This window comes from Dunckerocampus dactyliophorus, chromosome 2, assembly GCF_027744805.1.
Source record: "Dunckerocampus dactyliophorus isolate RoL2022-P2 chromosome 2, RoL_Ddac_1.1, whole genome shotgun sequence".
NCBI classification, from domain to species: Eukaryota; Metazoa; Chordata; class Actinopteri; order Syngnathiformes; family Syngnathidae; genus Dunckerocampus; species Dunckerocampus dactyliophorus.
This window is the reverse complement of record NC_072820.1, coordinates 46740208-46765170: the sequence shown is the minus strand read 5'-3', so window position 1 is coordinate 46765170 and position 24963 is coordinate 46740208. Positions and strand designations below refer to the sequence as shown.

The 24963-nt window shown below is 39.8% G+C and overlaps 1 protein-coding gene across 1 annotated transcript in view; it reads left to right on the top strand.

Annotated features, from left to right (window-relative positions):
* The window catches only part of ca10a (carbonic anhydrase Xa), a 48055-nt gene that overhangs the window by 16921 nt on the left and 6171 nt on the right, over positions 1–24963 (top strand). The window contains exons 3-6 of the mRNA XM_054754406.1: positions 15293–15435; positions 17578–17763; positions 20353–20448; positions 23359–23431. Of these exons, the coding sequence (XP_054610381.1) occupies positions 15293–15435; positions 17578–17763; positions 20353–20448; positions 23359–23431 (498 nt within the window). The remainder of the gene's footprint in view (positions 1–15292; positions 15436–17577; positions 17764–20352; positions 20449–23358; positions 23432–24963) is intronic.

Below are 24963 nucleotides of genomic sequence, written 5' to 3'. Positions count from 1 at the left end.
GGAAGAGTCATTTACATCAACCACTACAGCAGGGTAGTTGAGAGCGTTTTCCGTCCTACCCTGACAACCGCACTTCAGCAGCTGTCATGTGTAGAACCAGGATGCGTTGTTATAAGTACAGAGAGACTTCTTGGTGCTGTCGAAGTAATAATACACGACCTGATGGAGAAAGCATGCTTTGGTCGCACTCAGGACGACGATGAGGAGCAAGGAAACGAGCCCTCACCTAGAAAAATATCCATGGCTTTCTTGACATGGTTACACTAAAAACCATGTGTCTTCTTTTGTTTTTATTAACTTTTATATCTCTTTTATACAAAAATGTACATTTTTATATGTAGGATTACCTCACTTATGTACTTCAAATGACAAATTTATTCCTTTGTTTTATCCTGTCACGGTTAGGTACTGCAATGGGGGGCGCTACTGCTCCAACAGCCTGTTTCCCGCCCCCACTTCCTGCTCAGCCATGGCTGCTAATTGTCCATAGTTTTTCCGAGACTGCGTACACGCGTGCGTTCCTGTGCTTTCCCCTTTGTTTCTTTTTTTCCTGGCTCAAACAACAATTGTTAAGTATATAGATTTTTTCTGCGTGTTTGCGTGTGTACAGTTTTCGCTGGTTGGTGTTCTTATATTTTTGGGTGAAAAAGCATCATTTACATCCAAGGATGGAGACCACCTTTAATCGTCAATAAAAGAGTTCTTTAAAAACTATGCCTCTATTTCCTCATTCGCTTTTCAATAAGCACAATCTTCCAACTACACGTCTTCATTGCATTATGAACACGAACATTTGTAGAGTGACGACGAGCGTCGGACAGTACAGTGACATAAAAGGCTTTGCAGAAGTATGAAAGAAAGTGTGAAAACTAACGTTTGCCTTCCTTACTGTGTTACCAGTGCTAACCAGGCTACATAGAAAACCAATACAAATAAGTAATTACATTTCTCAATCAAAAACTATCACATACAACTGCAGAATGAACTTGATCGGTACGTGAAATCATTTGCTGCTCAAATCTGAACGTAAAGAATGAGAAGTGCTATGTGTCACCTTATCCACAGAGATGAATACATCAACTGTTGGCAACTTGGATTGCATAAAAAAAGAAAAGTTTAAAAACCTTGTCACTGTTTTCTGACCCATTATTAAAATGTAATGTGCACTTTTTTATTATGTACTGCTTTTTAGGATGTGTGAGTCCTGCTTTCAGTGCATCACAATTATTGAAATTCACTGACCTGCTACAACTCCTATCCAAACTACCCTCTACTACTACAATATTTTTTTCTCAACGGCGAAATAAGAGGGAACAATACTACTACAATATTTTTTTCTCAACAGCGAAATAAGAGGGAACAATTGTACTTAAAATATTTGCATGCAAAAACAACACAAAACCTTGTGTGACACAATAATACCACTGATGTACCTTTATTTATAATATTTAAATGTTTATAATGTCTTTTCAATAGTTGTAAAGTAATTGCACCTTTTAAGTCTTCATCTAAATTATTCCATAGATCCGTACCTCTCCGTGTGACACATTGACTCTTAAGGGTTGTACGTGTACACTGTACTTTCATACTTTGTGTTCACCTTAAGCTATATTTCTCATTTCTATTGGCAGCCCATTGTTGGATGTTACTGTGGGGCTGGTTCTTTTTAAATTTTGTATATTACTGACAACGTTTTTAATTTCAAGTCCTCAGTTTTAAAGTGTTAAATTTTAAGAACAGTGCGTTGGTACGGTCGGGCTAACCGACATTGTGCACAACTTGTCACGGGTGGCACACAGCACTTCTCATTCCTTCCGTTCAGATTTGAGCAGCAAATGATTTCACGTACCGATCAAGTTCATTCTGCAGTTGTATGTGATAGTTTTTGATTGAGAAATGTAATTACTTATTTGTATTGGTTTTCTATGTAGCCTGGTTAGCACTGGTAACACAGTAAGGAAGGCAAACGTTAGTTTTCACACTTTCTTTCATACTTCTGCAAAGCCTTTTATGTCACTGTACTGTCCGACGCTCGTCGTCACTCTACAAATGTTCGTGTTCATAATGCAATGAAGACGTGTAGTTGGAAGATTGTGCTTATTGAAAAGCGAATGAGGAAATAGAGGCATAGTTTTTAAAGAACTCTTTTATTGACGATTAAAGGTGGTCTCCATCCTTGGATGTAAATGATGCTTTTTCACCCAAAAATATAAGAACACCAACCAGCGAAAACTGTACACACGCAAACACGCAGAAAAAATCTATATACTTAACAATTGTTGTTTGAGCCAGGAAAAAAAGAAACAAAGGGGAAAGCACAGGAACGCACGCGTGTACGCAGTCTCGGAAAAACTATGGACAATTAGCAGCCATGGCTGAGCAGGAAGTGGGGGCGGGAAACAGGCTGTTGGAGCAGTAGCGCCCCCCATTGCAGTACCTAACCGTGACAGGATAAAACAAAGGAATAAATTTGTCATTTGAAGTACATAAGTGAGGTAATCCTACATATAAAAATGTACATTTTTGTATAAAAGAGATATAAAAGTTAATAAAAACAAAAGAAGACACATGGTTTTTAGTGTAACCATGTCAAGAAAGCCATGGATATTTTTCTAGGTGAGGGCTCGTTTCCTTGCTCCTCATCGTCGTCCTGAGTGCGACCAAAGCATGCTTTCTCCATCAGGTCGTGTATTATTACTTCGACAGCACCAAGAAGTCTCTCTGTACTTATAACAACGCATCCTGGTTCTACACATGACAGCTGCTGAAGTGCGGTTGTCAGGGTAGGACGGAAAACGCTCTCAACTACCCTGCTGTAGTGGTTGATGTAAATGACTCTTCCTCGTTCATTGAGACAGGAATGCTGCAACTGGCTTGGATGTTCTATGATGCAGCCGTTGCATTCAGATCGTGCTATTTCCCACGCTACCTGATTCAAACATTTTTTCAGTAAGGTTTGGAAGAGGGTGATGATGTTTGCAGTGAATCTTGTCGCCCTTCCAACGTCTTCAGACGGGGTTACGTCGTCGTGCCGATAAACGGGCACGTAGGTCGATTCATTGTCGGCATAACCCCAAGTTGTAGGGACATTGTCGAGGTTGGTGCATTCAGCCGTCTTATTGTGTGGATCCTTGATGATTCCTGTATGATTATAAAGAAAATAATGACATTAGAAATAAAACAAACAACAAGATTAACTGTATTGATGAGAAAGTATGTTTTGCTATGGGTAATGCATCTGTTGTTTACCAGTGGTCTTACGAATTTGCCCGGCAACACAGTAGTATCAAGCATATTTTAAGATAATGTCAGAGATGAAAAGGAAATCTATATCATACAGTACATATATATCTACACATGATATTCTATATCTAATGAGCACTCTTTAAAAACAGATATTAGTCAATGTTTAGACAATAGTGTTTTACATAGGAATTTCTTATTATAGGAATGTTCTCCAATGATGGATGATGGGTTTGTGGTAATCAGTAAAGGGTGAATATTACCTGAAGACCTCTGCTGCGCCATGTTGAATTAAATAAGGGTTGGGGGAAAAAGAGTCTCCTTCTCTCAATCAAGTTCCAGATGACAGTAGAATGTAGTGGGTACAGCGGATGGTTTTTCGGGTATCTGTCGAAAGGGGGTGGAGATTGAGGAAGCATAGCCTGCCTCCTGAGGCCCCCCATGTCCTGGAGACAAGTCAGGGCATGTTTGTTGGTTTGTTTTTTAATCAAATAATGTCTCTGCTTTAGTATTTGAATGCTTACAGTATACCGGCGATGTGTTTGGAAATTAAATAAATAAAAAAATCAGTACTTCTGTAGGATTTCATACAGAATGCACGGGTAGCATGCATATATTGTGTCATTACCAACCCCTTGAACGCCGTGTTGTAACTGTAATAAAAAGAAAAAATGAAGAAAGAAGTAAAAGAGAAGTCAAAATGAATAGTACACATACAGTATGTACTAATTAACTGTGATTAAAAAGGACACAATGAAAATAATAAATAGAACTCATACAAAACATCATATCTGCACAACTAGACAATGAATAACAATAATAACAACCTCTAACAATATATACATAGTGATAATAAATATAATATTGGTCATATGTAAACAGTATATGTGTGTCTTTCTGTTAGCCAACATACAGTATGTACAGTATTTGCATCCACTTTAGGGGGAGGAATTGGCCCTGTAATGTCAAATGTATGCATCAGGACAATCAGGTTTGCTAATGACCAACATTCACACTTTTCAATCAAGACACTCCTTTGTAGGAAAGGCTTTCAGAAGGACACATACCTAACAAAGTCACTATCTATCGTTCTAGATCACCTTTATACAGTATGTTCTAGACTTTTTATTTTTATTAACAGAGCCCAAATGGTTGCAAGTCTACCTTCCTTTAGTCCTTCATAACACTAGAGTGCTGATTAAAAGATAAGACGCTGCAGGGATAGCATGGCTGTGTGAGGAAAGCTCTACAAGTCCAATACATCATGCTGAGATGCAAAACATTTTAACATAAGAAAGCAGACCAAATGGAGATGCGGCCAGGATGGACTCCCGAGAGAAGTCACACCAAATGGACCCGAGTCAGGGTGTTCATTCATGACAAACAAGCCAGGAGAAGAAGTTCCAAGAGGAGCCCTGTTGATCAAAGCTTCACAAAGACTAGGTAAAGGGGGCAAAGCCTGATGCGTTTCAAAATAAATAAATAAATAGAATATAGTACATTCTTGTATTTGGGTACTTGCTGTATACTGGTACTGCGTTTGAAATAAATAAATAAATAGAATATAGTACATTCTTCTGTGTTTGGAAATAAATAAATAAAAGTAACACTTTCACACGCACGCACGCACGCACGCACGCACACACGATCAGGGAGGTGGGAGAGGCAAAAAAAAAATACACAACACCACATTCAAATGTATATTTTATTTACTTAATAAGCATTAAACCTTGATATAAAACTGAATGATCAACATTTACATAGAGAAAAGCACGCAGGGATGTTAATTCTAGGCTTGATAAAATCCGTACACAGTCTGCAGGATATTGTAGGCCTCTCGCCCAAAGAGACGATGGTTGTGGGAGGCGGTACTGGTAGGCTGGGCTCTGGTAGGTCTTTGTAGAAGGTGGAGCCCAGCATGTGTGATAGAATCACACGGAATCAGTCTCTAATTCACAAACAGGCCCTCTTCCGACCAAACCATCAACCTCCAGTTCTCTGTCAAAAACGGTGATCGGATTTATTCGCCTCTTATCACTAGTCATCTTCTGTCTTCCAACACTGTCTTCAGCTCGAGTGGTTAACCTCTTCCCCAGCAGGGCATGCCTCCGCTTCACACTGTCTTGAGTGAAAAACAAACTAATTTCTTTCAAGAGATCAGGCAGCTTTGGGAAGTCTACCGCCTTGAACGCAAGGTGAATTGGGAAATCCCGCTCTTTCTCCAGAACTGTCCTTGGTCTGGCAGTATTAGCAGCAGAGGTGGCATATCTGACCAGCAGCCAGATGTGTGATCTCGAACAATCGACGAGAAAAGATCCACCCTCTTCACGCAGTAGCGAATCCATTCTCACCGCTACACTTGGCAACATTCTCGTAAGTCCTACATCCCCTTGGTCGTGCACATGTTGCATGTAAACGATGAAATCTTGAATGGAGCTCTTCAGTTTTTCAAATTCAGTAGAATAGATTCTCAGCTGCGTAACCTCTGGTTCCATATATTCATGACTGTATAGATCCACAAAGGGGACTACTCCCATGCCTCTAAACTCACAAACCACCAGGCGTCCCCCGTCAAGATGCACACTCTTTTTCCTGAACACCGCCATTTTTTTTCGAACAATCACTCATAGTTTGACTCAAACACCCCTCGTTATATAAGACATCTCACACATTTCCACACCCCCAACACGTTCGCCACGCCCATCAACGCCCTTTAAGATATTACTCACGTTCTAAAGTAAATAACAAAGTCACGCCTCCTTCCTTTACCCCCACCTCCTCAGCCCATGACCTTTATCGGCCGGTTGGGGGGAGTGTTCTAGATGTAGGAGGGAGTGGCCTAGATGGGTCATTTGTACTTTGCTATTGAAGAAACAAGGCTGGTGGATGGACGGCTGACAGGTAATCATGATATTTTTTACGAAAATATAATTTTTAACAAAATAGCTATAGTAGAAAGACTGGTATCTAAGGATGCAATGTGTTGAATGTTTTAGCAGTATTATTTCTATTGTTTCAATGAGACTATGGTAAAAAAAAGTGTTTTCAGTGTTTTGACTGTTGTTTTGATCAGTGTTTTGACTGTCTTTGCAAATGGCGGATTTAAATGGTTTGAATGGGGACGTGTGAGCTAAGGTTGTAATGTTTTGACTGTTTTAGCAGTATTATTTCTATTGTTTCAATGAGAATGTGGAAAAAAAGTCTTTTCAGTGTTTTGACTGTCTTTGCAATTGGCTGATTGAAATGGTTTGAATGGGGACGTGTGAGCTCAGGATGCAATGTTTTGACTGTTTTAGCAGTATTACTTGTATTGTTTCAATGAGAAAACTACATGTTTGAGACACAACCTGACACACAGACAGGCCGGCGGGGGCGGTATTGGGGGCCCCAGTCACACATGCTGAGACACAACCAGATAAGGCCGGAGGATGTCTTGGGGGTGGTGGGGGTGGAGGGGGGGTCGTTAGGAAAGGAGGGGTATGGGAATGGGGGCTTCCCCCACACGCAGCCGGAAGAAAACACAGTCACGTGGGAATGATTTTATGATTGTTTGTTTGTTTTATGACTTCCGCATGTCCGCTTCCTGATGCTTTGACCCCTGACACATAGGTGTGAAAACGCTTTGATGTTTTATGGCTTCCAGATGTCCGTTTATGACTTCCGCATGTCCGCTTCCTGATGCTTTGATGTTTTATTATTTTATTGTTTTATTGCTTTATTGGTATGCCATAAACTTTTATTGTTTTATTGGTATGCCATAAACTTTTATTGATCCCTGACACATAGGTGTGAAAACGCTTTGATGTTTTATTGTTTTATTGCTTTATTGTTTTATTGCCATATCATAAACTTTTATTGTTTTATTGCCATGTCATAAACTTTTATGACAGGGTGCCATAAATCAATCAAGACATGCCATAAATACCTTTTTGACACAAAGTGGATTTTATTACTCAAATTCAGTAGAATAGATTCTCAGCTGCGTAACCTCTGGTTCCATATATTCATGACTGTATAGATCCACAAAGGGAACTACTCCCATGCCTCTAAACTCACAAACCACCAGGCGTCCCCCGTCAAGATGCAGACTCTTTTTCCTGAACACCGCCATTTTTTTTCGAACAATCACTCATAGTTTGACTCAAACACCCCTCGTTATATAAGACATCTCACACATTTCCACACCCCCAACACGTTCGCCACGCCCATCAACGCCCTTTAAGATATTACTCACGTTCTAAAGTAAATAACAAAGTCACGCCTCCTTCCTTTACCCCCACCTCCTCAGCCCATGACCTTTATCGGCCGGTTGGGGGGAGTGTTCTAGATGTAGGAGGGAGTGGCCTAGATGGGTCATTTGTACTTTGCTATTGAAGAAACAAGGCTGGTGGATGGACGGCTGACAGGTAATCATGATATTTTTTAAGAAAATATAATTTTTAACAAAATAGCTGTAGTACAAAGACTGGCATCTAAGGTTGTAATGTTTTGACTGTTTTAGCAGTATTATTTCTATTGTTTCAATGAGAATGTGGAAAAAAAGTGTTTTCAGTGTTTTGACTGTTGTTTTGATCAGTGTTTTGACTGTTGTTTTGATCAGTGTTTTGACTGTCTTTGCAAATGGCGGATTTAAATGGTTTGAATGGGAACGTGTGAGCTAAGGTTGTAATGTTTTGACTGTTTTAGCAGTATTATTTCTATTGTTTCAATGAGAATGTGGAAAAAAAGTCTTTTCAGTGTTTTGACTGTCTTTGCAATTGGCTGATTGAAATGGTTTGAATGGGGACGTGTGAGCTCAGGATGCAATGTTTTGACTGTTTTAGCAGTATTACTTGTATTGTTTCAATGAGAAAACTACATGTTTGAGACACAACCTGACACACAGACAGGCCGGCGGGGGCGGTATTGGGGGCCCCAGTCACACATGCTGAGACACACCCAGATAAGGCCGGAGGATGTCTTGGGGGTGGTGGGGGTGGAGGGGGGGTCGTTAGGAAAGGAGGGGTATGGGAATGGGGGCTTCCCCCACACGCAGCCGGAAGAAAACACAGTCACGTGGGAATGATTTTATGATTGTTTGTTTGTTTTATGACTTCCGCATGTCCGCTTCCTGATGCTTTGACCCCTGACACATAGGTGTGAAAACGCTTTGATGTTTTATGGCTTCCAGATGTCCGTTTATGACTTCCGCATGTCCGCTTCCTGATGCTTTGATGTTTTATTATTTTATTGTTTTATTGCTTTATTGGTATGCCATAAACTTTTATTGTTTTATTGGTATGCCATAAACTTTTATTGATCCCTGACACATAGGTGTGAAAACGCTTTGATGTTTTATTGTTTTATTGCTTTATTGTTTTATTGCCATATCATAAACTTTTATTGTTTTATTGCCATGTCATAAACTTTTATGACAGGGTGCCATAAATCAATCAAGACATGCCATAAATACCTTTTTGACACAAAGTGGATTTTATTACTCAAATTCAGTAGAATAGATTCTCAGCTGCGTAACCTCTGGTTCCATATATTCATGACTGTATAGATCCACAAAGGGAACTACTCCCATGCCTCTAAACTCACAAACCACCAGGCGTCCCCCGTCAAGATGCAGACTCTTTTTCCTGAACACCGCCATTTTTTTTCGAACAATCACTCATAGTTTGACTCAAACACCCCTCGTTATATAAGACATCTCACACATTTCCACACCCCCAACACGTTCGCCACGCCCATCAACGCCCTTTAAGATATTACTCACGTTCTAAAGTAAATAACAAAGTCACGCCTCCTTCCTTTACCCCCACCTCCTCAGCCCATGACCTTTATCGGCCGGTTGGGGGGAGTGTTCTAGATGTAGGAGGGAGTGGCCTAGATGGGTCATTTGTACTTTGCTATTGAAGAAACAAGGCTGGTGGATGGACGGCTGACAGGTAATCATGATATTTTTTAAGAAAATATAATTTTTAACAAAATAGCTGTAGTACAAAGACTGGCATCTAAGGTTGTAATGTTTTGACTGTTTTAGCAGTATTATTTCTATTGTTTCAATGAGAATGTGGAAAAAAAGTGTTTTCAGTGTTTTGACTGTTGTTTTGATCAGTGTTTTGACTGTTGTTTTGATCAGTGTTTTGACTGTCTTTGCAAATGGCGGATTTAAATGGTTTGAATGGGAACGTGTGAGCTAAGGTTGTAATGTTTTGACTGTTTTAGCAGTATTATTTCTATTGTTTCAATGAGAATGTGGAAAAAAAGTCTTTTCAGTGTTTTGACTGTCTTTGCAATTGGCTGATTGAAATGGTTTGAATGGGGACGTGTGAGCTCAGGATGCAATGTTTTGACTGTTTTAGCAGTATTACTTGTATTGTTTCAATGAGAAAACTACATGTTTGAGACACAACCTGACACACAGACAGGCCGGCGGGGGCGGTATTGGGGGCCCCAGTCACACATGCTGAGACACACCCAGATAAGGCCGGAGGATGTCTTGGGGGTGGTGGGGGTGGAGGGGGGGTCGTTAGGAAAGGAGGGGTATGGGAATGGGGGCTTCCCCCACACGCAGCCGGAAGAAAACACAGTCACGTGGGAATGATTTTATGATTGTTTGTTTGTTTTATGACTTCCGCATGTCCGCTTCCTGATGCTTTGACCCCTGACACATAGGTGTGAAAACGCTTTGATGTTTTATGGCTTCCAGATGTCCGTTTATGACTTCCGCATGTCCGCTTCCTGATGCTTTGATGTTTTATTGTTTTATTGTTTTATTGCTTTATTGGTATGCCATAAACTTTTATTGTTTTATTGGTATGCCATAAACTTTTATTGCTTCCTGATGCTTTGATCCCTGACACATAGGTGTGAAAACGCTTTGATGTTTTATTGTTTTATTGGCCCGTCATAAACTTTTATTGTTTTATTGCCCTGTCATAAACATGTCACGTAGGTGTGAAAACGCTTTGATCTTCGTCACATAGGTGTGAAAACGCTTTGATGTTGGGGGGTGAGGGGTGGGGGGGAGGGGCATGTCATAAACTTTTATGACAGGGGGTCATAAATCAATCAAGACATGTCATAAATACCTTTTTGACACAAAGTGGATTTTATTACTCTCTCCCATTTTTCAGCTGATTAACAAGAATGGCACAGCTTCTCATTACTGACTCCTTTTTGAGCATTTTATTTCTATTGTTGGGGGGTTTCGGGTTTTTTTGAGCGACAGTCTTAAAGTTTGATCAGCTGATGAACAGCCTATTTCACTTTAACGCTTCTTAGCAATACATTGTTTACGCTAAACATTTTTGTCTCACTGGTAAGTGCAAAAATACGCTGTTCTCACATGTGAAAATTGTTCAAATATGGATTTCGGGAAAGGTTACTCAGAGAGTCCATCATTGGAAAAAAGCCAACAAACGCAGAGGAAGGTGGCTGCCGAGCCTGTTGAGATCATCAAGTTTGCAGTGACCAACAACAAGCACAAAGTATACCAAACCAGAGTTAAAATATTGCTGGAACTCAAAAATGTACTTGAAAATGTGAAATCCAGAAAGAATTGCCTCACAAAATAAAGCAATAGATGCCCTGCGATTGACAGCTGACCATTCCAGGGTGTACCCCGCCTCTCGCCCGAAGTCAGCTGGGATAGTCTCCAGCATACCCTTGCGACCCTAGTGAGGACAAATGGTATAGAAAATGGATGGATGGATGAAGAAAACGATAGATTTGTTATTTCTGCTTCATCTAAATGTCCCAGCTGCATAAGTACCCAAGTATTCAATAAACACAATAAATATACTTATTATACTTATTATATATATTACCGCCAACATTACAAAGCCTGCTCTGATGCAAGGAAATAAAATAGAAACATAACATATAGAAGAGGGAGGAAAGTCTAGTAGCAAATATGGACAGCCTATGTCAACTGCAGGCGACTGGGAAGCAACTTAGAAGGGTGGTGATCATGTTGCTTACATTAAATTAGCTACAGTGCTAACATTACTCTTGCATTTTAACAGCAACATCATGCTAGGTTGGCCTATTTGCTGAAGAAAAAGAAATGATCAAACTTACACCTCCCGGTTCTGTAGCTGACTGATGTGTAGTTGGCAGAACTTTATTTTAAGATGTGTAGAGAAGCCTGCTTTAATACAAAGCTGTCCACTGCCAAGTTGTAGGCGTATACACGGAGTGGGCTCATCTAGCTAGAGACGGGTAGGAGGCGGTGTCATGTACATGACGTTTTTTGTTTAAGACATCTCGAAAATGGCCGCATGGTGGCCTAGTGGTTACCATGTTGGCCCCACAGCCAGGAGATATGGGTTTGAATTTCCGTTGGAACATCTCTGTGTGACGTTTGCACGTTGTGTGTGTGGGATTTCTCCGGGTACTCTGGCTTCCTCCCACATTCCAAAAATATGCTTGTTAATCGGAGGCTCGAAATTCTCCATGGGTGCGAAGGTGTGAATTCTTCTTTGTCTCTGACACGGTCTCCGAACCTGCAGAGATCTTACAAGGATCTTCTAGTCTGAAATTGCTAGTCGTAGATGAAATGGAACTCATTATTGATGTCCTGTTTGCAAAATACGCACACAATTTCTGCTACACTGATAATACTGACTAGGGATGAGCGAGCACACCACTATCTGTATCTGTATCTGTATCTGTATCTGTATCTGTATCTGTATCTGTATCTGTATCTGTTCACCCATCTAAAAGATCTGCATCCGTATCTGTACTCGGAATGGGTGAGGCATATACCAGAAGTGGGCGTGGTTTAACCGGAAATGTGTGGGGCTTAGATCGGTACGTTATTTTAAGTCTGAAATTGACATGGATCGATCAGAAGTTGCTATATTTATTGTTTATTATTCAGCTATATGTGTACTGTGTAATTTTTTCTAGCATATTTAATGCATACGCATCATGACAAAGCCACTGCTCTCTGTTGGGACGACAGACAGCGGCACAGTGTAGCTCCCCACAGAGACTGCCGCACTTTTAGAACTTCTGACCTGAACACATCTACAGCAGCGCGTCGCCCGCCAGCCTGTTCTAAAGATAACTCAAGCAGTGCCACTTACCTGTGAGCTGCATCTATTTTTTGGTTGCTATTCTTGTTTAAATCACACTTAGAAGGAAACTGGAAATGAAAATATATTTTAAAAAACACTTTAAAATTGTACAAAAGACTGTTTTATTAGTGCCCGTTGTCTTTGGTTCCTTTAAGCTAACATATGATTAAACGTTGCTAGCAATTACGACGCTAGATGGGCACATGAATGCACCAGGGCAATTTGAGAGTAACACGGACCTTGTTTTTGATGTTAAACTAACAATGTGCGTCTATAAACGCGAGTAACCTGGTTATTTCTCATTCATTCTATGCTAGACGCTGTTTGTGCCGTGATATTGTATGTGTTGTGTGCCTTAAGCATCCAGCTGCCGCCCAGCTCGGCTGAACTAAGTTAGCCTCGTCAGCACTGCCACCAATACATTATATTGTTAGCATGCTATTTCATTGTGTTTAGTGTACTGCTGGTAGCTGAGATGTTATGTTGCTATTCATTTGTGTATATGTCCATAGAGGGGCGGTAACAGTCTTTACCGTTTGTGTCCTCTGCCATCCCGCATGTTAGTTAGTGTGGGAAGCACCTTTAACGCCTTCTGTTCTGCATCTAACACACACCAGCTACAAAGCAAGTAGCTAGGTTACAGTTATGGGGCCAAATTATCCCATGTGAATAAAATTATGTATTGATATAAAAATCATGTCCAATCATCATGATTGTCATCACTGACATGAATGTTTTGTGAGTGCAAGGTTACATTTGCCACTGTTCATAAAGTGAACATTGTACAGTTATAGCTCTTACATGGTTTTTAATGTTGTGGAGGTGATTCAACACTGAAAAAAAGAAGCAAGTTTTGAGTGCACCTCAGCTTTAAATTTTGACTCCCTTGTCATTTTTTATATTTTATATTTTATATCATATTTGGCTGGTGAGCAGTCCAGGTGTACCCCCACCTCTCATCTGGGATAGGCTCCAGTTCACCTGTGACCCTAATGAAGATAAACGGTATGGATGGATGGATGGATGGACACTGTAAAATTTCAAAAGTGAGAGTTTGAGCACAGTATTGCGAGGCGTACGGTAATTAATGCATTTGCTCGCTAATTTTACCGTCTGTACAGTGTACCATCAACAAAATCGCACAATCACCCCTACTTTGACCCCTTCAATACATGGCTGTTAACAAACACAAAGAGGGTACATCCTGCACTGCACCTGGGGGCTGTACTACTAAGCAAGATTTCTCCTTATCCGTATCCAGTCCGACTATGTCGTACTACGAAGCTGTTGCACTTCTTAGCAGGATATGTTGCAACGGTAACTTATATACTGGAGCTAACCTGCTCGCGAGTAGGTTAGGTTCGGGCAATACAAGACCAGAACCAATAATAGTACCGCCCACTGACCAATAAGAAATCACAACCTGTAAAAAGCCCCGCCCACTGACCAATCAGTTGTCTCTGGAAAAATGGCCGCTTTGAATATTATTTGTATATTTCAGTTTTGCTCTCACTTTGGCCTGACACCACCTGGGTTGCAACTGAAAGAAAGAAAATGGTCAACTACACCATTAACGTAAAGTACTGTGGTAAAGAACTGTACATAGTCCATATGTACAATGTGTATGTGTTGGTTCATGATGTGGACTACTGTTCCCAAAGACACGATGTGGCAGCGAGACACCACACGGACACCACCTTCCTGTTATTTCTTCAAATCAATAGCGTTTCTCACCTTCTTTATATCAAAATGCTGCCACTTGCAACTTTCTTTGGCTCTATTTTGGGTCACCTCTCTTTCGAGGTGAGAAACACTATTGAATTCAAGAAATATTCATGACAAAACAGACAAAGCTGGACCCTGACGACAAAATGCTCACTGCCTTTGCGTCATATGTCGATCAAAAGCATTATTTCTCACATACAGGTGTAAAAATATTACTGTTGCTGCGTGTGATCCATGATATTGAAGCCTTTAACAATGTCTATCATGACATTTGCTTCCTCCTCGCACCACAAATGTAAACAATTACAGCCACTGTTCCACGTCATGCCAAACCCAAACAAATCCCACAATCCTTTGCCATTTGAGCACAGGGTATGCCCCTTTATACTCCGTTGCATTTTCCCATTTTTGTCTTTTTCAGGTGGAGGAAGGTGATGCAAAGATAAATGATATGATCTATCCATTGAACTGTGTTATAAATGTATTTTCTGTATGATTCCAATCATTTTGGACATTTTCTTCAGTAAAAATGGCTGAATTTGCACATTTCCTGAACAAATACAGGGCAGAAACCTAAGATGAGGCTGCCACATGCGTCTCTTCTCGGCTTAGTGTGCAAGCCCTGCCTACCATCTGAGTTGGATCATGGCGGGTGCCAGTTTCTGTCTGTCAGCATGTCGCCAATAATATCATGTTGCAGAAACATTTATTATACACCATGACTTTCTACAACCCGTGTAATGTCTTTAATGCCAGTGTGACATCATTATCTTGCTAGTTAGACAATAAAATACAGTGAAATGTCGCAGAGGTGCTGCCGTATCATCCTGAAGGGCGGGTTGTCCACGAGCGGGAAGGTGCTTGTCACTGTTGTCTTTCAAAAGAGAGGAAAAGCTGGCATTTTTTGACAGCAGCAGCACCAGTTGGAGAGCAGCAAGTAAAATAGATATTTTTAGGCTCTGCTGAGTGAATGGATGAATTTGACTGCCAAGATGGAGGCTTATATGTGGAAGCTCACCAGAAGGTGATCAGACTTTTACAACAAAGTATCAGAGCTTCTGCTGGGGAAGGATAGGGTCCATCATATGCAAATAAAAGGTAAGACCACAAACATTTTTCAGCTAATGAAAAAATAAATAAATAAATGGGATGATGACTGGGAAATATTTGAAAACAACGTTTTTAATAAAAGTGAATGGCTATTGTGTATGTCAATCTCATTAATGACAAAACTATTTTGTGTTTTGTTGCAGTGCCATCTTTCTGGGGCCTGGTAAACTCAGCCTGGAACTTGTGCTCAGTGGGCAAGAGGCAATCGCCAGTCAACATTGAGACCAGCCACATGATTTTTGACCCTTATCTCACGTCCATGAAATTGAACACAGGTGGACAGAAGGTAGGACAGACTTGGAATTGATTATGCGCCTTTGTTGACACTCACTCCTGTTTTTTTTGGTTTCTGTAACACATGGAATAAATGTGATGGAACAACATCATTCATACTAGGCAATCCGTGTCTTGCTTTGGCGCATTCGACAACTACAGTCTGCTTAGTTAAAGTTTGGCTAGTGTGAGTGCTCAGAGTCCTACTCAAGGCGGCGAGGCTCAGGAGGTAGAGCGGTCCTCCAGTGACCAGGGTTCCCAGTTCCTCCAGTCACTGCTGTTGTGTCCTTTGGCAAGACACTTCATACACGGATACTTCACTGACCAAGATACGACCCAAATCCAGTCCTTGGGGACTGTACGATAACCGCTACCTTGCATAATAGGAGGAAATAGAAAGTCAAAGCCTCATGATGTTATCATTACACATTTGTTTATTTACTTACATGATTTCTTTACTTGCTTACATTGAAATCAGAAGTCAAGGTGCCAAGCAGAAATTTGAGTATACAGTCGTCCCTCACTATAGTGCAGGTTTTCGAAAATTAATTAATAAATGACTGTTAAATGACTACTATTAATAAATCAAGCGCAAAATGCTGTTTTGTGCTTGATTATGGACTATTATTAGTTAAAATATTGAAAAACAAGTTATTTGTAGTATTCTGGCCACTGTTAGCATACCCCCGCAACCCTAATAAGGATAAGCGGCATAGGAAATGGATGGAATATAAATATATGAAATATTTTTAAAAAACAACATAATATGAAGTGTCTGTTTGACATGCATTATTTCTATAGCTTTTGCGGGCTGAATCTGGCCTTTAGTTTGACACCTGTAACCTACGTAGTCCTTGGAGACCAGGGGTGTCCAAACATTTTTCCAGTGAGGGCCACATAATGAAAAATGAAAGGATGCAACTTTGCCACTTTGATATTTTGTGAAGCAACACATGTAGATATGCTAACAAGTTATATATACAGTATTTAAACAAAATACTGCACCTCACCTTTGTGATATAGGTTATTAGTATCAACTTCCCTCTTTTTTTCTAATTTTTTGCTGTTTTTTTTTATTTTCCAAATATTTCAGCTTTCTTAGTAAATTTTCTTTTCATAATATTGTGACTTTATTCCCATATTATAACTTTTCCCCCAACCTAATTTTCCAAAATGTTTTACTTTGTTTTGTTTGTTCTTCATGATAGTACAACTTACACAAAATATTCTAATAATATTTTAACTCTATCAACTAAAATTACATTATTTTTATTTTTGTAAAATTCCAACTTTTTTCTCACTAGAATATGCATTTTTTGTTTTAATATTTTGTCTTTATTCTCATAAAATTACAGTTGTTTTTTTGTTTAAATTTTCCAACTATTTCAACTTTTTTTTTCATTTTATTCTTGTAATATTGTGACTTCATTCCCATATTATAACTTTTTCCTCAAAGTAATTTTCCAAAAATTTGAACTTTCATTTTGTTTTGTTTGTTTCTCATAATATTAGATTTAAAAAAAACTTTTTTAAAAATGTCTTTTTCTTGCTTAATATTTCAACTATATGATGCGAAAATTATTTTCCCTCATACTACGATGTAGTTCTTGTAAATGTCTGACTTTTTCCTGGTTAAATTACAACTTTTCTAAATTACAACTTTTCTCTCTTAATATTTTGACTTTAGAACATTACTGCTGATTTTGTCATTCTTGCCATTTTTTAAAAGTGTTCTTGTTAAATTACATTTTTAGAATGTGCCGCGGACAATAAAAAAACGGCCGCGGGCCGTAAATGGCACTCGTGGCGCCGTTTGGACACCCTTGCTGTAGATGCACACAAAATCGTCGTTATTTTGGATATTTCTCGCATGGCTGTCATACTCAGGGTTTAAGCGGTGAAATCGCAAAAAATGATTGCAGGAGTCTAATAAATAACATGAATAAATACAAAATTACATCATCCACAACACTATTAATTATTGAATGAATGAATGCAGGAATAAATAACGGGCACATATGAAAATGACCTTTTTGGTTAATTTTTGTAAAGGTAGCCTTAATCCAGTCCATGAACATTTGACTTGTGTGCCATGTGTATCCAGTGAAAGAATCATTTGGCTATTTCTTGTTTTTCCTTATGATTAATTCTTCAGGTGAGGGGTACAATGTATAACACAGGCCGCCATGTTTCTGTGCGGTTGGACAAGGAGCACCTGGTTAATATATCCGGTGGACCGATGATGTACAGCCATCGTCTGGAGGAGATCCGGCTACACTTTGGTAGTGAGGACAGTCTGGGTTCTGAACACCTTCTTAATGGACAGGCCTTCTCTGGAGAGGTGAGTGCAATTCTGCACAGTGGGGAAAATTAAGCATTTGAGTCTATGAAAAGTTTACTGTAACAGAGAAGGACAGAATAGCAATCCAGAAAAAACACAAAGGCTACATATTCTGGCTGAAGCATGGACCCGATTCATCAGCCCCTCATTGCAGGGAAGTCTTCCTGAGAAACAGCCCCAAAGCAGAAAGTTTCCACCTCTGTATTTGACAGTATATTCACCATTTCTCTGCCTCCAAACACGCCGAGTCCACTTGATGCCAAAGAGCTCAATTTTGGTCTCGTGTGATCACATCACATTCTCCCAAGCCTTGTTCATTGGCAAACTTCAGACGGGTCTGCACATGTGTCTTCTTGAGCAGGCGCTTCATGAGTGTGGTACTAATGCTTTTGTTGGTGACTGTGCTCCCATCTCCCTTGACATCATTAACCAGCTCCTCTCTTGTAATCATTTGTAAAAAGCTCCATGCTGATGTTCTGATAGTCCATTCCAGTCTTGTACAGGCCAACAATCGTGTTCCTGAGCTTGCCCGTGGTGGTGGAGAGGTCTGAATGGAAGGGACAGTTGTCTTTTATCCATACAACGAGTTACAATTAGGAGTACTTTCCTAAAGGGACAAGACTCATTTGTGTGTTTCAGACACAGGGGGTCTGTTGGTGTCATTATGCTAGCTGGTTGTTAGTGCATCAAATACTTCAAACAAATGTAATGTTTTTGGATGTGGGGTTTTTTCTGCCTCTCTCTGTCACAATAAGCCAAAAAGCATAAAAATGATGGACTGTTCATATCTTTGTCAGGGGTAAACTTACAAAATCAGCAGGGGATCAAATAATGATTTCCTCCATTGCATATGCTTTCTGTGAGTGAGTTGAAAACACTTCTACTGAAAACTGCTAAAACTCAAACAAATGCAAAAAGTACATGCCAAAAAAGCCGACACCCCATGGAGTTTGTTCAGCAGCAGCAGCATATGATGTTACATTAATTTAGTTTTTTTTAAAGGCTGGGCCGAAGCAAAAATGCTTACCACGAGGTCCCTGAAGATCCATTTGCAACATGACAATAAATGTTATGTGAGTTCACTGTTAAACAAGTCAACTCGGTCTTCTTCGAAGCATTTCAAATTTACCGAGTGGAAGGGTTTTACTTTTTTTTAAAGATGGATTTTATACTGTGAGCATAACCACTGCACACTGACATCTGCATGGTACTCAAGCAAGATATGTTATATGCAGCTCATATCGCCTGGTCACATACAGCCTCAAATGTATACATACTAGGGCTGTCAATCGATTAAAGTGTTTAATCGCATTTTGTCTACTGTTAACTTGATTAATCACAGATAGAAAGATGTTTTTCTCGATGATAAGTAGGGATGTAAATCTCTTTGTGGTAAAGGATTTGATACACATCTCGATACACGTGTTAAGATGGGATTAACAAACAATATATTTTAAAAACAATGTTTCGATACCATTCGATGCAGTGTACAAATGATTTGATTCAGTACGATTGAATGGTTACATTTGTTGATGTAGACATTAAACTTACATTATAAAATAACAAAGCCAATTGTATAAAAGTGCCATTTTTACACTATTTTGAAATGCGTAAAAGAGTACATCACATCCCCAAGCGTGGTGTAAGGCAGGGCTGTAAATAACTACATCACATTTTATGTAAGGGATATCAATTTTGGAAATATGGGCCATTATTTTATTTCAAAAATAATATACAGTTAGAAATCCCACAGTTTTTGCATGTTTAATGCGAGCGGTGACTTGTCCCACTTTGTTCGGCAGTCCTTGAACGCACCATTTAACTATTTCATGCATAAAGGTAAGATTTGATGACCTTACTCAGTGCTAATGTGCATATTTGTGCGGTGCACCTCTCTGAAAAACAAACTCCAGGCTCATACTGGTGGATGGTGGGTCTGTATTCATTTAGTGCTTTTAATTTGATGTTGTTCAAAGGAACTTGACTTGGATGGCTGTTTAGGCAAATAATGCAATTGAAGGCTTTCAACAGTGATGCGAGCTCTACATCGGTCTGTTGTGAGAGGGAGCTCAGCCAAAAGACAAAGCTCTCAATTTACCGGTCGATCTACGTTCCTACCCTCACCTATTGTCCTAAGCTTTGGATAGTGACCGAAAGGACACGATCGCAGGTGCAAGTGGCCGAAATGAGTTTTCTCCGTAGGGTGGCTGGGCTCTCCCTTAGAGATAAGATGAGAAGCCTGTCATCCGGGAGAAACTCAAAGTAGAACAGCTGCTCCTCCGCATTGAGAGGAACCAGGTGAAGTGGTTTGGGCCTCTGGTTAGGATGCACGTCCGACCGGTAAGTGGCCTCGGGGAGTACCCAGGACACGTTGGAGAGACTATATCACTCAGCTGGCCTGGGAACGCCTCGGGATCCGCCGGGGGAGCTGGATGAAGTAGCCAGAGAGAGGCTGCTGCCCCTGCGACCCGACCTCTGATACGAAGATGGATGGATGGATGGGTGGCTTTCACCAATTAAATTGTTGCACTGAACAAGTGGTTTCATGATATTGAAAATAATCTCTCTTTCTTTCTCTCTCTATTCCAGGTTCAGCTAATTCACTACAATCACGAACTGTATACAAATTATACTGAAGCCGCCAAAAGCCCGAATGGACTTGTCATTGTGTCAATATTCATGAAAGTGAGTCTCAGGTGAAAGTCTAGATTGTAGTTAAAGACAATATCACCTTTTTTATGATGCCACATCAACACTACACTGTGTCCACAATTATGAGGCAATTTATTGATAATTACTTTTATTATTTAACAGAAACAGTGGTCTTAGTCAATCAAAATGTTAATAAGCCTCAAACTTAAACATTTAAGGAAGTGAAAGTGAGGTTTTGGCTTTTGTTGAGAATATCTCTGCACAATTATGAGGCAACTCAAAGAAAAACAAAAATATTCCCATCTCACTATTTTCATTTTTTTAAAGTCAGAATGATAAACAAACAACACAAACTTTATAAATAAATATTTCTGGCATTTCCAAAAATAAATCAGTGACCAATATAGCCACCCTTCTTTTCAATAATACGAAAAAGCCTTCCATCCATGGAGTCTGTCAGTTTCTTGATCATTTGACCGTCAACTTTTCGTGCAGCAGCAACCAAAGCCCCCCAGACTCTGTTCAGACAGGTGCATCTTTTTTCTTCACTGTAAATCTTACATTTAAAGGCCCACAAGTACTCAATAGGGTTTAGGTCATGTCATTATTTTTTAAAGACATTTACTAACTCGCCACGCAGTGGAGTACTTGGATGCATAAAAATCATGGTGTTCTTGAAGGCTGCACACTTTTTCCTGTACCACTGTGTGGAAAAAGTGGCAGTTGGTTTGGGAGTTGAGTTTGAGTCCGAGTCCATCTTCAACCTGAAAAGGCCCAACAAGCTCATCTTTTAATAATTGCAGCTCTTACCAGTACCCCCCCTCCTCCTTGCTGGCGTCTGAGTTGGAGTGGAGCTCTCTGCCCATTGCTGATGCAGCCAGGGTCCCATCCCACGGGTTCATCAAGAGTCACCTCATTTCATCAGTCCATAAAACTTTGGAAAAATCTGTCTTCAGATATTTCTTGGCCTGGTCATAGCCTTTCAACTTGTGTGCCTTGTTCAGTGGTGGTCGGGTTTCAGCCTTTCTTACCTTGGCCATGTCTCTGAGCACTGAACACCATGCACCGTACTTCTGGACACCCCAGGTAGATTACAGTTCTGGAATGTGACAGCACTGGAGGATAATGGGTTCCTGAGAGCTTCACGTTTGATTTTTCTCAAATATTTGGCAGTTCATTTGCATGTTTTTCTCTCGACACGCTTCTTGCGACCCTTTTGTGCACTTGCAACAAAACGTTTAATGGTTCTGTGGTCACGTCCTAATATCTTGCCAATTTCAAGAGTGCTGCATCCCTATGCCAGAGGAAAAGAAGCTGCCTAATATTTGTGCACACCTAATAAAGGGTTTGATCTCCTAAGGTCATATCCTCCCTCAGTACACACATGTACATCACCTGGTGTGCTTAAACCCAATATGCATTTAAGCTTATTCAGCTTGGGGTTGGAAAATATGCATAAAAATGACAATATGGTCAAAATACTGGCTGACTGCCTCATAATTGTGAACACAGTGTATCATAAGTACAAAGTTGAAATAATAAAATTATTAACTTATTATACTTATTAGAACTGCCACATTCCATAATAGAACTGAGTAGGATTACTCAAAATAATACACACAGTCAAAACCCATCACACGCTCGCTCACTCGCAAGCGCATTGGCGCATGTAATAAAGACATAAGTGCCATTTAATTAATGTGATTGCGCTTTACTTATTTTATACTGTAAGTAACCACCACCTTGCACGATAGAATAAAACTTGAAAGAAGACTTGAAGTAATCCACAAACTTGGCAAAATTGCATTAAAACTGCGGTTTGATGCCGCAAAACAGAACGTTCGGTACGTTAGATGTGTACAGAACACAATGCCGAGGTTATGTGACACATGTTGGCACTTATAGTTCTTTATAGCGCATGCGGGTTGTTGCAGGTGCTCAGTGGATGTAAACCCAGTCATTTCAGATGTACGGTCGTCCCCGTCCCTCGTTACATCTTGCTTTGAACATCACTCCCTCCAAAAACAATTCATTTATAAATGATCGCTGTTTCGTGGTTGAATACGGCCTATTATTAGTTTTAAAAATATGCATATTTAAACAAATTGTACTCATTCTTGGCCTAAATTAAGTATTTTCAAACATAAAAATCCCCAAATGAACCAAAATACAAATACAAGGCAGAAAAAGCATTCTAATTGTGAATGTAGTAAAGTATGTAGTATAAATCACTGGCCACTAGGTGTCAGTAATTGTTGGGTGAGACAGGCACTGGTTCCCTAGGGAACACATTTACTCACTGCTCAAGCAGGAGTTTTATTTGCATTTTAAATGGCTCATTTACTTTGTCTGTACATTTATTTTGTCTACTATATTGGGTAATATGGGTGCAAAGCCATTTTAAAGCCGCCAAAGTACGGCGTCAAAAAAAAAAGGAACTGCTAACATGTGAGTCTTATCTTATTTTTGTCTTATATGTCTTATTTTCTTTGATTGGATCTACTATATTGGGTAATACAAATGTAAAGGTGACTATATGGGTGTTATTTCATGTCTTGAGGGCTGTAATAATGTTTCAAAAAAGATAGTAAATGGGTTTTCTATGCCATAACTATGAATATATTCCATTTGATAATATTGAATCGCGGAAATTCACTTATCACGGTCTGGAACCAATTAACCGAGATAAAAAAGCGACGACTGGAGTTCACTCTACATGCACGTGTAAATGGGATATAGGTACTAAATTGGAATTGGGCATGTAAGCCTGCGATGCAAATCCAGCTGAAGAAAGTTACTCCAAAACATCACTCCAAGGATTTTGAGTTTATCGATACACATTCATTTTGCATTTGAGTCTTCACTGCTGTGTTTTCTATATTAAATGTATTTTAAAAAGAAAAACAGTGCCATCTCACAATGACTTTTGTTTTGTTTGTCCAGATAGCTGAAATGTCCAACACTTTCCTGAATCGATTGCTTAACAGAGACACCATCACAAGGGTCACATATAAAAGTAAGTGCTTATTGTTCTTTTTTTGACTCCATTTTTTATGTACCATTGTTATAATTGAAAGTGGCTATTCTCAAGCAGTACAACGGTGAAGTGACATAGAATTTCTAGAGCTAGAAGGGTTTGTTGACATGGGAGTTGGACTGGAGAAATTAACTCAATGGTCAGTGGAAGACCTGGGGGCGGTGCTTGATGCCGAGTGCCTGGTGCCCGCAGCGGGCACAGTCTGACGATGCATTGTAGGCCCCCCACGCTCAAGTTGAACAGAATAGTCATTTAAACACTTCAGTCATATAAATAAAATGATAACTAAGTAATCGATTCACCAATATGAAATAGTGCAACAAATTGTCAAAATTATCACAGCAAAACCAGCAGAAGTACAGAACACACGGAATGTGCAAAACACCACCTGCCTGTTTGTGATATAACTGGCTCGTCAGCCTTGCAGGCACCTGGAGAAGCTCTGGAATACGGCGGCTGTTTGTGTGGCGCTTGGTTACTAGGCCCAATGCATGGCTGTATATTTCATGGTATTTTAAAGGGATAGTTTGGATTTTTTGACATGAAGTTGACGTCCCCATCAGCAGTGTAAGGCACCAAAAGCGACATACCCCCCACTTGGTCCACTAAGTCCAGTTCTGGTCGGATTTCGGTGATGAAGAACGTAGTTCCAGGTAGTCATTGGGGTTACACCACTTATCTGTACTTAAAGAATCTGGATAGCTCATACGTGGCACACGCCCGTGCAAGCAGCTGAAGCCACAGAGAGGCCATCTTACCACTCACATTTCGTCCGTAGCAGACTACATTGGCACGGCGTACATAGTGTACAAAGCAGATGAAGAGGCTCGCAGAACATCTATATTTTAAATTAAAAAGCGGGGAGATCCTCCCATTCCTTCAAGTAACGCAACCTTCGTCCCTTAAAAACCATTTGATACGTTATTCTCTATCTTTTGGCTATATTAAATGTACTTTATCCCCTTCCAATTCTCATTGCCTTTGGGACAAAATTCTACTGTGCACCCTGGCTCAGCACTCCCCTATAGCAACGCATAGTTTTACTGCTCTAGAAAGAGATTTTAATTTTAACTGCATATCCCATCCCTTTTTTCCACTAAAATCCATGGTCATGATCCTTTACTTTTTTTTCTTACTTTCATACAATTCACTATGCTCTCGTCTGTACAAAATATGAATCATCAAAGAGAGTAACTTTGGACAAGTTTTAAAATCATTTAACATTTTTCTGATTTTTTTTGTTTGTGTTATGAAATAGAAATAACCTCTTTTCTGATATAGAAATATATTTGAACAAAAACCACAGGAATAATATGTAATATAATAAGTAATAATAGATAAACATTATCTCCATATGGGGATTCATTTGAAATTCGGGTAAACAACAAAAAAAAAACATTTTTTTTATATTCACAAGCAACCGCTAATTATTTAGTAGTCTAGTCGCGGTTGTTTGTTTACATATCCCCCACGGCCCCCTATGTAAAGCCGTTATGACTCAGGTATGGTAT